Below are 14,710 nucleotides of genomic sequence, written 5' to 3'. Positions count from 1 at the left end.
AGGTGTAGGAGGGGATATCGGCTCTGGGCTGGGGCTGGGGGTTTGGGGCGCAGGAGGGGGCTTTGGGCTGGAGGTTGGGGTTGGGGACCGAGGGGTTCGGAGTGGGCGAGGGCTCCAGGCTGGGGCAGGGGGTTGAGGTGTAGGAGGGGGTATTGGCTCTGGGCTGGGGGTTTGGGGCGCAGGAGGGGGCTCTGGGCTGGAGGTCGGGGACCGAGGGGTTCAGAATGGGAGGGGGCTCCAGGCTGGGGCAGGAGGTTGAGGTGTAGGAGGGGATATTGGCTCTGGGCTGGGGGTTTGGGGCGCAGGAGGGGGCTCTGGGCTGGAGGTCGGGGACCGAGGGGTTCAGAATGGGAGGGGGCTCCAGGCTGGGGCAGGAGGTTGAGGTGTAGGAGGGGATATCGGCTCTGGGCTGGGGCTGGGGGTTTGGGGCGCAGGAGGGGGCTCTGGGCTGGAGGTCGGGGACCGAGGGGTTCGGAATGGGAGGGGGCTCCAGGCTGGGGCAGGGGGTTGAGGTGTAGGAGGGGATATCGGCTCTGGGCTGGGGCTGGGGGTTTGGGGCGCAGGAGGGGGCTCTGGGCTGGAGGTCGGGGACCGAGGGGTTCGGAGTGGGCGAGGGCTCCAGGCTGGGGCAGGGGGTTGAGGTGTAGGAGGGGGTATCGGCTCTGGGCTGGGGGTTTGGGGTGCAGGAGGGGGCTCTGGGCTGGGGGTTGGGGTGCAGGAGGGGGGTCTGGGCAGGGGTTGCAGGAGGGGGCTCTGGGCTGGAGGTCGGGACCGAGGGGTTCAGAATGGGAGGGGGCTGAGGTGTAGGAGGGGGTATCGGCTCTGGGCTGGGGGTTTGGGGTGCAGGAGGGGGCTCTGGGCAGGGGGTGCAGGAGGGGGCTTTGGGCTGGAGGTTGGGGTTGGGGACCGAGGGGTTCGGAGTGGGCGAGGGCTCCAGGCTGGGGCAGGGGGTTGAGGTGTAGGAGGGGGTATCGGCTCTGGGCTGGGGGTTTGGGGTGCAGGAGGGGGCTCTGGGCTGGGGGTGCAGGAGGGGGCTCTGGGCTGGAGGTCGGGGACCGAGGGGTTCAGAATGGGAGGGGGCTCCAGGCTGGGGCAGGAGGTTGAGGTGTAGGAGGGGGTATTGGCTCTGGGCTGGGGGTTTGGGGCGCAGGAGGGGGCTCTGGGCTGGAGGTTGGGGTTGGGGACCGAGGGGTTCGGAGTGGGCGAGGGCTCCAGGCTGGGGCAGGGGGTTGAGGTGTAGGAGGGGATATCGGCTCTGGGCTGCGGCTGGGGGTTTGGGGCGCAGGAGGGGGCTCTGGGCTGGAGGTTGGGGACCGAGGGCTTGGGACTGGCCGGCGCTTACAAAACTCCCCTCACAACACCTCGCCCCGCGGCTGGCCTCGCTCCTACTGCGCCCAGGAAAGCCCGGCCGGTGCCGCAGGCCCCAGCACCCCGCGGCGGGAACGGGGTCATGCTCCTCCCTGAGTTTCGTTTCTCCGGCTGCGCGCCCTGGTCCCGGAAAGGAAGTTGCCTGAGCCTGGTCTCGCGCTTGGCGCCTCAGTGCCCTGAGCCAGGGAGGCGGTGAGAGCTGAGCCATGGGGGACCAGTGCGCCGCAGCGAGGAGAGCCAGAGGGGCGAGAAAGGCGCCGAGTCAGAGCAGCGCTCCGGAGCCCCCGCGGAGCCATAGCGCCAAGCCCCCTGCCCGGGGCGGCGGGAGAGCTGGGGCAGGGAGAGGGGACGCTCGGCCTCCCGGTGAGCATGCCAAAGCCGTTAACCCCCGAGCCGCCCCTTCTCCCACTGACCCGCAGGGCGCCACATCTGCCAGATCCCGCCCAGAGACGGGACCTGCTCCCAGCGAGCTGGGCTCTGTCCGTAGCGGGAAGGGAGCGAGTAATGCTGGCCCCAGTAGGAAGGCGGACCCCGCTAGGCAGGACTCTGCCCGCAGGGAGACGGGAGCTGTCCCGAAAACAAAAGAGCCTCCCTCCACCGGGCCGCCCGCTGTAGCGTCCTACTGCTGCACGGGGGCGGACAGCAGCGGCGCTGTCAGGTCAGCTGGAGTGGGAGCCCCGCGGCTCAGGGATGTGCTGAAGACACTGAGCCTGGGCCGGCAGGACACGTCGGAGGCCGCGGAGCGTGTGAACCAGCTCATCCGCACGTTGGTGTCAGCGATCAGAGCCCGGGAGAGCACTTTCAGCTCAATTGATATCCTGGGCACCGGTAGCTACTACGAGCATGTCAAGGTGAGGAGAAGCGGGCAGGGGCTTAAGCACTTCATCTCCATCGGACACTGTTAATGTAGGACCTACCATGATTGTGGCACTTCCAGCTGTGATGTGACTCATTATCTTCTGCCACCTCCAGCCTCCCTCCCTGGAACTGCTTTTCAGACACTCTCCCGGGTCCTTTTCTGTCCCTAATTCTTATTTAAAATTGTCTCAGCACGGCACAGCCCTTGCCTCTGCTGCAGCAGCTTCTGAAACTATAGTGGCTCAAGCTCTTTGTGGCTTTCAGGCACAGCACATTATCTTACAGGGACACTTTCGCTGCACTCTTTCCCATAATGGCTAATTACATTCCTTCTAGCTATAGAGTTTGTATTGGTGACCAGAACCATAGATCTGAGTACCCCCAGGTTCCTAGCAGGTTTCATGAAATCTGTTTTGTCTCCCTTTGGGGTTACAGGGATAGTGGGGACTAGTTGGGAGGGAGGGAAGTTGATGTTGTAAAAACAATTTGGTTATAGAGATGGGAAGGCTTTCCTCCTTAATAAAATTTTCCAGATGTTACAAAAGATATTCAAACTGGCTTACTCTAATTTCCTCAGGAAGTTTGTTGAATTAGTTCCTGTTGATTAAGAGACAGCTCCAGATCTCATACAGGTTGTGCTCTGCATTGTTCTAGACTAGAGGAACATAGTTGTCCTGATGGTTTATGTAGATTAAGATAATGTAGTTGAGACCAGCTCCATTAGTCGATTTAGACTGGGAGCAAGTGGAGAAACTGGAGCACAGGCTTGATTTACTCATAGAGACCTAAAACACACAGACAGTGGATAGCTTAGGTTTGCACTAGCTGAAGCCTTTACATTGTTCTGATGTTCAAGTGTAGATACAGTCAGTTACAATTATCCAGGCTGCAGATGACAGGGGTATTGATCATTGTGGATAGTCTTTATATATGAGAAAGCCGGGAGTGGTGGGGACAGGTAGAGTAAACTCTTAACATGTGGAGGTGGATCCCTCATGGCTGGGGGATAACAAATCTTAACACAGTATTAGCTGACAGTAGTTATCCCTTAATTTTTCCAGCACACACCACAAACAGCCTGTGCGTGTATCCAAATGGTTTAGTCCCGTCTAAATAAAAAGCATGTTCTTACAATATCCAGGGTATGGAGTCTCACTTGTCTTGGGATGGAGTGCGATTGCAGAGGACCATGAGATAAACAGATTACATGGAGGTCAGATAACATGAGAATGGCTATACTAGATCAGACCAAAGGTCTGTCTAGCCCAGTCTCCTGTCTTCCTACAGTGGCCAATGCCAGGTGCCCCAGAAGGAATGAACAGAACAGATAATCACCAAGTGATCCATCCCGTTGCGCACTGGAATGATTAAAGAATTAGAAAAACATGCCTCAGAGATTGAGCTCCTCGAATCTATTTACCTTAAAGCACAGGTATAGGGGTGACTTGATTACAGTTTGTAAGTACCTAGGTGAGGAACAATTACTACTAACTTCAATAAGAGTCAGACCTGTCAGCAGAGGGAGGGAGAATTGAGCAGTGTAATGTGGGTCTGTCTTGCTGCACTTGGGACTTCTATATCCATGTTATGTAAGTTGTTCTAGTTTCACTTTATGAAATGTGTAGTTTACCCCATTCTTTAACAGGATGATTAAATAACTTTTAATCTTTTAACATCCAAAAATAAAACTTCCAGTAAGAGTTGTTAAGAGTAGCTCCCTGACTGGGTTGTATTGTCTTTCTCCTGTTGAGAATTTCCCGGTCTTAATTTACTGCAAATTACCATACATTTATTCCCCTCATCTCTGCACATGGAAGTGGAGGGGAGAATAAAGTCCATAGAGGCAGTGATGAGCTGCCAAAATATTAACTACAGGTTCCCTCCTCCTCACCTCACGAGGGGGTCGTGGCTGCCCCCCCAGGACTCCTGCCCCATCCAACCCCCTTCCCTGTCCCGACTTCCCTCTGCTGCCCCATCCAACCCCTCCTCTCATTCCTGATGGCCCCCCCCGGGACCCCCGCTCCATCCAATCCCCCCTTCTCTCTGCCCCCAACTATCCCTTCCCCTGACTGCCCCCCACCGCCCCATCCAACCCCTGCTCCTTCCTGATGGCCCCCCCCAGGACCCTTGCCCCCAATCCCCGTTCCCTGCCCTCTAACTGCCTCACCCCCATTCACCCCCCCAAACTCCTCTGCCCTCTTCCAACAACGCCTCCCTGCTCCCTGCCCCCTTACCGCACTGCCTGGAGCCGCTTGGCCGGGACCAGGAGTCGGGCCGGAGGCAGCCGCCGGGCCGGAGCCGGCGGTGCTCAGTTGGGGCCGGGACCAAGAACCAGGCCGGAGGGAGTTGCTGGGCTGGTCGCACCTCCCCTCCCCCCAGCTTACCTGCGTGCCTACTGCATGTTTCAGGCTTCCCGCAAACATCTGATTCGTGGGAAGCAGGTGAGAGGGAGGGGGAGGAGGAGGGGGAAGTGAACTGGGGCTGGGGCAGAATGGACAGCTGCCAGAGCTTTTGTTAAATAAAGCCCGTATAGAACCAGTTGTCCCGGAACAACCGGTTCTAAAAGGGCTTCTAAATTCAACAACCGGTTCCTGGTTCCTGCGAACCGGCTCCAGCTCACCACTGCATAGAGGCATTTATAATGGAAATGCAGGCTAAAACCTTACCTGTAATAACAAAACACAGTAAGTATTTCTGTGATTCACAGATTTCTGCACCAAATGAGTTCGATGTCATGTTTACGATGCCAGCTCCTAGAGTTAAACTGGAACAATGTGATGACTCTGGTGCCTTTTATTATGTGAGACTTAAAAGAAATCCTCAAGGAAACGAGCTGGACAAATTTTTACACGAAGATGGAACATTAGCGGCCTGTAAGATGCTTTTTGCCCTGAGGAACATTATTAAAGAAATTGTAAAGAGCATGACAAGTAAGTATTCAGTGGACAATATTTTCCAACACAGGTGTTACTGTTCACATTAATGTCTATTCATATACATCACTGGAAGTAGTGTTGTACATACAACTTATGTTCCTGTTAGCAGTGCCTTCATAGACATGTGCACAAAATGCTAGAAAAAACTATTCATATCTGTGCTTCTTCTTGTTGCAAGAGCAATAAGAGAAGAGCAACCACAAACATACAGGGTCTGATTCACTCCACTCCATTCTTATGGAACAAGCTGTATTTGCACATTGAAACAAAGGACATTCAGGGTACGGTCTAAGGCCAGGTTTCAGTCAGGCCAGTCACATTAGGAAAACGACAGATGGCTTAAACAAGTTTGTAGAAGTATTTGAAAAAATCCTTATGCCACATACTGACTCAATTTCTTCTGCTTTATACCACGTGTTCTTACATTTACTGGAAGTAAGTTTTCCGTAGTTTCTAAACTTATCCCGCCTCTCTTAAAACAAAGTAGTATTTTCTTCCAGCAAGGTGCTAGAAACATTCAATCTAAGTTTCTAAAATAACTCAAGAGACTGCTTGTTGTAGCACTGAAATGACTGATATGGTTTTTAATATCTGAGGTTCTTTTACATCGGCATTAAACTGTTCAATTAACCTTGTCCATAATAGACCAGTTCAATGGATGTGGATCTTGTGAAAAATTCCATGTCTTGCTTTTCAGTGTATTTTTTGCTCAAGAATATGGTGCTATAATCAGGGAATACTCAGATAGAGAAGAGGTTGAATTATGGTCTGTAGACCAAGATATAAAGTAAAGTAAGCATTATACATAATGGAATGCCCACTGATGTCAGAAGGGTAGGGGTTATACAGAGATTAGGGAAGAATATGGCCTTCATTCATTAAAATGTTTTATTTATTTTGGAAATAAATTGTCATTTTTAACACTAACAATATACTCTAAGTGAGACTATATAATCCCCTTTAGCTGACAGCTATGTGTGTTGAAAATTGTGGCCACAATTTTCAACTAACATTTACAATATGAAATAAAAAAAAATACATTGGGTTCTATGGGTCTAATGCATAAAAATATTCCTAAACAAGACAAGAACATTCTACTTTTAGAATCAGTTCTCAATGCAAATACAAGGTGTCAAGGTATTATTCCCACTTTGAACTTTAGCGTCCAGAAAGTGGGAACCTGCATGTACCCTTCTAAGCTTAATTCCTAGCTTAGATCTGATAGCGCTGCCACCAACCAGAAATTCCAGTGTCTGATACACTCCCTGTCTCCCCAAAATCTTCCCTGGGGGACCCAACACACAAACCCCTTGGGTCTTAAAACAAAGGGAAATAAACCATTTCCCCTCCTTTCCTCCCTCCCAGACTTCCCCTCCCTGGGTTATTCTGAGAGATAGATACACTGATCCAAACTCGTTGGATCCTAAAACAGAGAGGAATTAACCTTTCCCCTCTTTTCTCTCCCCCCACCACTCCTTGGTGAGTTCAGACCCAATCCCCTTGAGTTTTACACAAGGAAAAAAATCAATCAGGTTCTTAAAAAAGAAAGCTTTTAATTAAAGAAAGAAAAAGTAAAAAAAACACACTCTCTGTAAAACCAAGATGGAAAATATTTACAGGGTCTTCAGCTTATATAGACTAGAGGGAATCCCTGCCCCCTAGCCTAAGATACAAGTACAGCAAACAGAGGAAAAAAATCCTTCCAGCAGAATACACATTTGCAAATAAAGAAAACAAACAAAGACTAATCCGCCTTCTATCTAGTACTTTATTTGGAACATGATAGACTGTTTCAGAAAGATTGGAGAAACCTGGTCGCATGTCTGGCCCCTCTTAACTCCAAGGGAGAACTAAGAACAACCCAAAAAGCACAAAGACTTCCCTCCACCAAGATTTGAAAGTATCTTGTCCCCCGATTGGTCCTTTGGTCAAGTATCAGCCAGGTTCACTGAGCTTGTTAACCCTTTACAGGTAAAAGAGACAGTAACCCTTAACTATCTGTTTATGACACAAGGTCTCTCCAAAGCACCTCAATTTCAGTTATGTTACCTGGAAAGGCACTCTCTTTTCATTTCATTGTAGCATATTAATGCAGCTAGTCAAATACTGAAATCTGATGTTACGATTTTACATAAGCTACTTATAAAAATGGCTTGGTTATTTGTTCTCGATGGGGCAACCTGCAATTATTTGTCCCTCATGAAGTTCTAAGTAGTTTCATGCATTTTCCTTTGTTTACTTGGTCAATTTTCTGCACATACCTTAAAAAAAAAATGAACTATTTGCATTATACAAACTGATTTAAAAATACTTAGTCTCTTCATATGTTCTCTAATAGTCAATGACTGAAGCTTTGTATATGACATGATATAGCTGAAAATTCTAGTTAAACAAACAAAAACATTCAAAAATGGTTTCTTCTAATATTAAAAAGTTAAGGTTATTAAAGAAAATTCATTACTTTTTTGATAGGAACAGAAATGAAAGTCACTGTGGATAAAAAAAAGGCTGGAAGCCCTGCAATAACACTTCGCATTGGGAATCCTCCAATGGAGATATCAGTGGATATAATCTTGGCTTTGGAAGTTCGAAGTCAGAGCTGGCCTGCCAGTACACAGGAGGGCCTAAAAATTGAAGAATGGCTAGGAAGCAAAGTCAAACAAGAATATAAATGGAAGCCAATATACCTAGTACCCAAACATGCCAAGGATGGAAGAGCGCTAAAAGGTATTGTTATTTATTTATTTATTTTTAAATGTGAGAGGGATCTTCTGCTCAGCTAGTAATTACCCAACTGCTGTAATATTACTTTTTGTTTTTGTTAGTCAGCAGGGCATGCAGTATTCTTCTCTTATCAGAGAGGTAGCCATGTTAGTCTGTATCCACAAAAACAATGAGGAGTCCGGTGGTACCTTAAACACCAACGGATTTATTTGGGCATAAGCTTTTGTGGGTAAAAACAAACAAACATTTCTTCAGATGCAAAAACCAATGTTGTAAACCAATACGTAAAAGGATAAATGGACACAAATCAGACATCAGGAATGGTAACATACAAAAGCCAGTAGGAGAACACTTCAATCTCCCTGGACCTTCAATAACAGATTTAAAACAAAACACAGACTTCAAAGAGAAACTGCAGAGCTAAATTAATTTGCAAACTTAACACCATCAATTTGGGCTTAAATAGGGACTGGGAGTGGCTGGCTCACCACAAAAGCAATTTCTCCTCTCTTGGTATTGACACTGCCTCACCAATTATTGGGAATGGACCACACACTCCCTGACTGAATTGGCCTTCAACACTGGTTCTCCCCTTGTACGGTGACTTCCTTCACTTCATGTGCCAAAATATATTTATGCCTGTATCTGCAATTTTCACTCCAGGCGTCTGAAGAAGGATTTTTTACTCACAAAAGCTTATGCCCAAATAAATCTAAGTCTTTAAGGTGCCAACGTTATTCTTCTGTCTGTCTTGTCCGTGGCTACATCTGGATCAGAGTCATCATTTAAGAAAACCTTATCTTTGAATTATTAAACTTGTCCTATTCTTCATATTGTGGAGGCTCTGTACAAAGACCATCCCTACCCTGAAGTTCTTACATCAAAGTGTCTGATGCTGAAGTAATTTCAGATAGACCCTCCCACATTAGAACATTGTACTACTTTCCAACCACGGCCATATAGAGGTATTTTTACCACCTTTTTCTGTTATATAATAGAAACCTATTGCGAATGAAGGAAAGTATGCTTCTGCACAAATAGAACATCAAAATGTGTTTCTGTATGTGAAGCTGAATGATTTAGTCTACACAAAAATACATCTAAAACCTCAATGTTTTACATTGTATGGGAAATTTACTAGATTTCCCCATCAAGTTCAGGTCTTCATAAGTGCACCATTACCATTATTTTTATTTAACTTGGCTGTCACAATCATGATCTGTGGCAGTAGAGTACATCTAGGGGGAAACTGACATTTTTTCTATTATATTTCAGCAAAAGAAAGTGTTATGCAGAGAAAGGCTTTGCTAAAGTTTTTGTGTTTTTTTTTATTAAAATCTCAGCACAGATTTTACCTAATGCTATTTGAGAGTAGTATTGCCTTGTCTTGTTGATCTCCTGTAATAGGAAAATTAAATGTAAACAGTGACAATGTGCTTGGTGGGGTAGAAAGCTGATCTGAAGTGGTGTGGGAAGCATATAGCCCTATGTTGGTGCTATAAAAATAATTTATATAATTCTTCATGGGTGCTAATTTACTCAAACTGAATGCCTTGCCGTGATCGGAAAACAGGGTACTATTGCAAGAGTAAACAGAGGCGTACTCCTAAAACAAGATCATGTCAGAATCAACAGACAGTGGAAAAAAGTCTTAAAAATAAGTTATGTCAAACACCACAATTAGCTTATCCCAAAACAAAAAAATGTTTTAAGATTAAAATTACTTGATATGTACTTTCAAAGATGGAAAGCTTCTTGGGGTATTGTAATTATCCCAAAATCACACATTATAAACCCGGGAAATTAAGAGTTAAGTTTACACTTCAAAGAAATCCAAACATTTAGGTATGGAAATACAGTTAAAATATCCAGACAACCATAACACTGTCTTTTAGGGAAAATCATGCAAAAAACATACAATTAGGGGATTTTAGCATTTTGTGGTTTAGATTATTAAATAGATATTTTTAAAGTCAAAAAAAAGTTGCAGACATTTCCAAATAAGTTCACTTCAGGATGAATTTTCTTTAGCTACATAAACTGTGTAAGACTCATATTATAAGTGGGTAAAAGTGTTACTAAATGTTTGTATTCTTTTAATACATCTTTAGAAGACACCTGGCGACTCTCTTTCTCACACATTGAAAAGGATATGATAAAGAACCATGGCAAGACAAAAACATGTTGTGAATCTAAGGGAGTTAAGTGTTGTAGGTTAGTATGTCTTTTTGTATGTCTTTTTTGAAGTCTCTTTTAGCCACTATATCAGTCTAGCAAGTGTTTTAATTCTTTCTAAATTTATAATTTAATCTGTGGTGTGAGAGAACAAGAACCCATACTAAGAAATAATAGTGAGCCTGTATGAAGCCTTCATATTTGAAAAACACTTCATACATATCACTTAATAGTTACACCACCCTTCTGTTGTAGACAAATAAATACAATCCTGTGCACTGCTGGGTATGTCTGGCTTCCACTGAAGTTTAAGGAAGATGGGGGCATACTACATCACAGGTTTACATCCTATTTTCGCATTACAAAGCAAACAGATGAAATCTGTCAAAAAAACAAAACAAACAATCCCCCCCCACACACTTCCTAAGTCTGATTAAAAAAAAGTTAGCCCCAGTTTGTTAGATAGCGGCATCCAGTACACATACGGTGACAGTAAAAAAAAAGGCTGAACGGGCTCCATGGTTGCTGTGCTATGGCGTCTGCCAGGGCAATCCAGGGAAAAAAGGGCGCGAAATGATTGTCTGCCATTGTTTTCCCCGAGGAAGGAATGAGTGACGACATTTACCCAGAACCACCTGCGACAATGATTTTTGCCCCATCAGGCACTGGGATCTCAACCCAGAATTCCAAGGGGCGGGGGAGACTGCGGGAACTATGGGATAACTACAGAATAGCTACCCACAGTGCAACGCTCCGGAAATTGACACTGACCTTGGACCATGGATGCACATCGCTGAATTAATGTGCTTAGTGTGGCGGCGTGCACTCAACTTTTTACAATCTGTTTTACAAAACCAGTTTATGTAAAATTGGAATAATCCCATAGTGTAGACGTACCCTCAAGAGACGTTATCGCCAAAATGCCGCTCCTTGACATTGCCACTACTCGTAAGCATTTCGGCGGCTGCTTGCCCGGCGGCCAGTAGGCGGGCACACACAGATGCTGTGTTGGGGACCCCGATTTATATTAGATACTGGGCACTAAATAAGTTAGCTACTTGAGGCAATTCATTAATAAGTGTGTTTTTTTGGATGAGGGGGAGGAAGGGGAAATACATGAAGAATCATTTGGTGTTTTAAACAGTATAATTTAAGGAATTGATTTTGACAGATAACCCATTTTGCATTCTGTAGTTTTACAAATCATGAACCCTTCTGAATTTCATTAACAATTCTAAGCATAGGAAGAGAGAGAAAAACAGTCACCAAGTAGGTGTGTGACTCCTTCAGTCTCTCTCGTGCTTGTCAGTTCTCTAGATTTGACACACAAGACATCAAATTATTAGGAGAATTATTTTATTTTTGGCTACAACAGTAATTTAAAAAAATTGTTTTATGAATTAGGCCAGATTCACTGCTGTTGATGCAAGCACACGTAAATTGCATCTTTCCATACCCATTGCCTCCTTCTGTCCAAGGGAAGGCAGTGATATATCCCTCAGTTTGTCAGAAAAGGGCAGTTTTAATTTGCAGCGGTCTCCAAAACTGCCCACTGGTGGTAACTGCTGTGGGGAGTGCACTAAATGAAGCATATGACTGGCCAACACTACTCAGTTTCTGGGTTATGATGGCTCCCAGTGGAAGGAAGTTCCTATTATAATGCACCACTAAAACTTCCCTTGGGCACAGTCTTTCAATCTGGGGAGCCCTGTGGAAAAACTAATGCAATCCTGGGATTAATCTGGCCTATACAAATGCAATGGGTTTTCATACTTTATAGGAAAATATTATTGGCAAAATTCTTTATCCCACTTGTTGGGGTCTGCATCAAATGCCTCATGAAAGCAAAATACTTCCAGAAACACTTATTTGGCATACATAAGGCATTTCCCAGTAATAACATTTTATTGTTCAACAGGAAAAGCTGTCTGAAACTTCTGAAGCATCTTCTGGATCAGCTTAAAACAAAAGATGGAAACAGACGGGGGCTGGACAAATTCTGTTCCTACCATGCCAAAACTGCCTTTTTCCAAGCATGTGTCCTTTGGCCAGATGATAAACAATGGCTGTTAACAGACCTTGAGAGCTGTTTTCAAAAATTTTTGAATTTCTTTCTGAATTGCCTCAACAATGCAAAGCTTCCACACTTTTTTATTCCTACACATAACCTTTTTAGTAGACAATTAATTGATAAGGCAAGCAGTGATTTCCTTTCAAAGGAAATTAAATATGAAATAAACAATAGATTTCCAATATTTGAACTGCAGAATTAAGGAAATATTCTATGATGTTTTTCAAAATTTTCATTTACATTTTATAAATCAGCATATCTAATACAGAATCAACATTTGAAATTATATTCCTTGAGAATTTCTGGTGCTATGAAAAGTGGTAGTAAAGTAATTGTGGTCAATAAATGAGACTTGCACATTTAAATTAAATTATGCTACATAGTGGTAGAGGAGAAGGAACAACAGGACAAGTTTTTCACAATTTTAAGTCTGACTGACGCCAGGCTACTTTCAACGGGGTGGGGTGGGGAAGGAGAATTAGCTATAATCCATACTTTCCTGCTCTCACTTCTATACACTTATCTACACAGTGCAGCACTGCATACTATGGGAGTGTAATTTCTCAAGTGCAGTTCCATGTTACGCATTAGCTAGTCTGCATAGTCCCTGCTGTCATATACTAAAAGCCTCCTCATGCACAATAACATAATACAGTTCTACACTAAAGTGCTTGGGAACTTTCAGTGTGCACCAACAGGGTCTACATGGATCAATAGTGCGCAAACAGTGCACTTTACAAATTACGGCCCTTGTAGTGCACAGTGCCACACACTATAGACAAGCGCTATGCTTCGAAGGCAGCAGCAGTGATTCAGTAGTAAAAACAAAACACAGATTTGATGCTAAACAATGATAGGCAAACAAATTTACGGACAAATGGCCATATTATACTCCTAGTTATACTGGTGCAGTTCTGAAGTCAATGGAGTTGCACCAGTATAAACACTGCTGAGTATCCTCCATATGTATTTACAGACAACAATCATAACTCACCTCTATATTTATCCCGAAGAGGCAACACTGCAAAATAGCTTGCAAAAAAACAAAATCAGTTCTGATTTTTTCATCCGTTACTTTGCTCATGTTGAGGAATTTCGTTGGATACTTGAGTATTGAATATTCCAAAACAGAAATGTGCTTAAGGATAATTATACTCTTTACTGATCCTGCTTTTAAGTGATAACGACTATAGTTGCACTTTAATTTTTGGATGTCAGAGTACAAGCAGCGGCAACAACAGACTTTATTATATCTGCTCAGACAGAACTTAACTTGATTCTTCTTTCTTGACGAGAGACTATGAAACAAGAGCACATAGGAAAGGTACAGCCAGTGGAAAAGCTATTATAGTTTCAAGTTTTTTATTTAGCAAATGCAAAAATCTTACAGCATTTGAAAACTTCAGTGCTGTACAAAACTAGATTCCTTTATTCTCTTAAAAAAGGTCCAAAACATCAGAATAAATAGGAAAGGTGAAATATTAGCCCTACTGAAGTCAACAGGAGATTTGTATATATGTATATAAGCTTAATGTAAAATAAAATAAGAGGCCCAGAAGAATCAAAATAGAAAACATATAATCTTATTAGAAAAAAAAGATTGGGGCCTCACAAAATGTGTGTACTCTCTTATCATTTGGTTGGGTTTCCATCCACTCAGTGTGACAGACGATGAAATATTTGTTCAGAGATTTATCCAGCTATTACTGTAAGAATATGCTTCATTTTCCAACAATGAATCTTTATCCTTATCTGTCCCAAACCAGAGATGTAACATTTTCCTGGCACTCCACTGACATAAATGGTGGTAACATCAGGCACGTAAGAGAGTATGCACCACTCTGATTCCCTGAAAATATAAGGGAGACATTTATTTTTAAATTCTTGTATATTAAAAAATTCTGCAGTTTGTCAAATTAAACACAGATTCTTAATTTTCTTCGGCATTTTTACAGTTTTTAAAAATGATGTAATTGCAATTACTAACCTTGACACACACTTTTTCTGCCTTAAGTGTGAATTAAATAATTGAGTGACAACTAAACATAGCAACACATTGTTAAATGTAAGGAGAACCAGATTTTCAAAAAAATTCACACACCTAATTGGTGTATCCAAGACAAGCATGCACAAAAGTACACACACTTGAAAAATCTGGCCCTAAATTCAAATCTATATCACTATTACTACAAGAATTTACTCACTTTGTTTAAATATCTCCCAGGCAATTAAAAACCTTTCTGGGACTTTCCACGAGGTCTTCCTAAATCCTTTTTGATTTCTTTTGTCATCTGAAATTGCTTGAATCTTTCTGCCATTGAAATAAGCTCTTCAGGAACTGCCTGATAATTAGAAAGTTATGTTATGGAGACAGTTTATTCTAAGTGATTCTCTAAGCTTTGCAGTCATTTGCCAATGAAACCAACAAATAAGTATTTATCCAGAACGTTTTCTATTATTCTAGGACTCTTATGGCTTTTTATCTAAAAATTAGGAAAAATCTTTGTAGCTTGAGTGATAAATTCTTTGGTGCTATGTCACTGGATTTCCAGTGTACGTAGATGAACCAATACAGTAT

General features: G+C 43.9%; 1 protein-coding gene across 1 annotated transcript; it reads left to right on the top strand.

Annotated features, from left to right (window-relative positions):
• Positions 1-1,473: 1,473 nt before the first annotated feature.
• On the top strand, positions 1,474-14,385 carry CGAS (cyclic GMP-AMP synthase). Its single transcript, XM_030555759.1, has 5 exons — positions 1,474-2,219; positions 4,934-5,156; positions 7,635-7,889; positions 9,998-10,100; positions 11,980-14,385. The coding sequence occupies exons 1-5, from the start codon at positions 1,575-1,577 to the stop codon at positions 12,332-12,334; spliced, it is 1,581 nt and encodes a 526-aa protein (XP_030411619.1). The 5' UTR covers positions 1,474-1,574; the 3' UTR covers positions 12,335-14,385.
• Positions 14,386-14,710: the final 325 nt, after the last annotated feature.

Source organism: Gopherus evgoodei, chromosome 3 (genome assembly GCF_007399415.2).
Source record: "Gopherus evgoodei ecotype Sinaloan lineage chromosome 3, rGopEvg1_v1.p, whole genome shotgun sequence".
In the NCBI taxonomy this organism is placed as follows: Eukaryota; Metazoa; Chordata; order Testudines; family Testudinidae; genus Gopherus; species Gopherus evgoodei.
The sequence above is the reverse complement of the archived record's forward strand: the minus strand, read 5'-3'. Positions and strand labels throughout refer to the sequence as shown.

Bases quoted from the DNA above. Each gene is read 5' to 3' on its own strand.
- CGAS (XM_030555759.1), top strand. From the start codon at position 1,575: ATGGGGGACCAGTGCGCCGCAGCGAGGAGAGCCAGAGGGGCGAGAAAG. The intron at 2,220-4,933 runs GTGAGGAGAAGC...TGTGATTCACAG, and splicing joins GCTACTACGAGCATGTCAAG to ATTTCTGCACCAAATGAGTT. The intron at 5,157-7,634 runs GTAAGTATTCAG...CTTTTTTGATAG, and splicing joins AATTGTAAAGAGCATGACAA to GAACAGAAATGAAAGTCACT.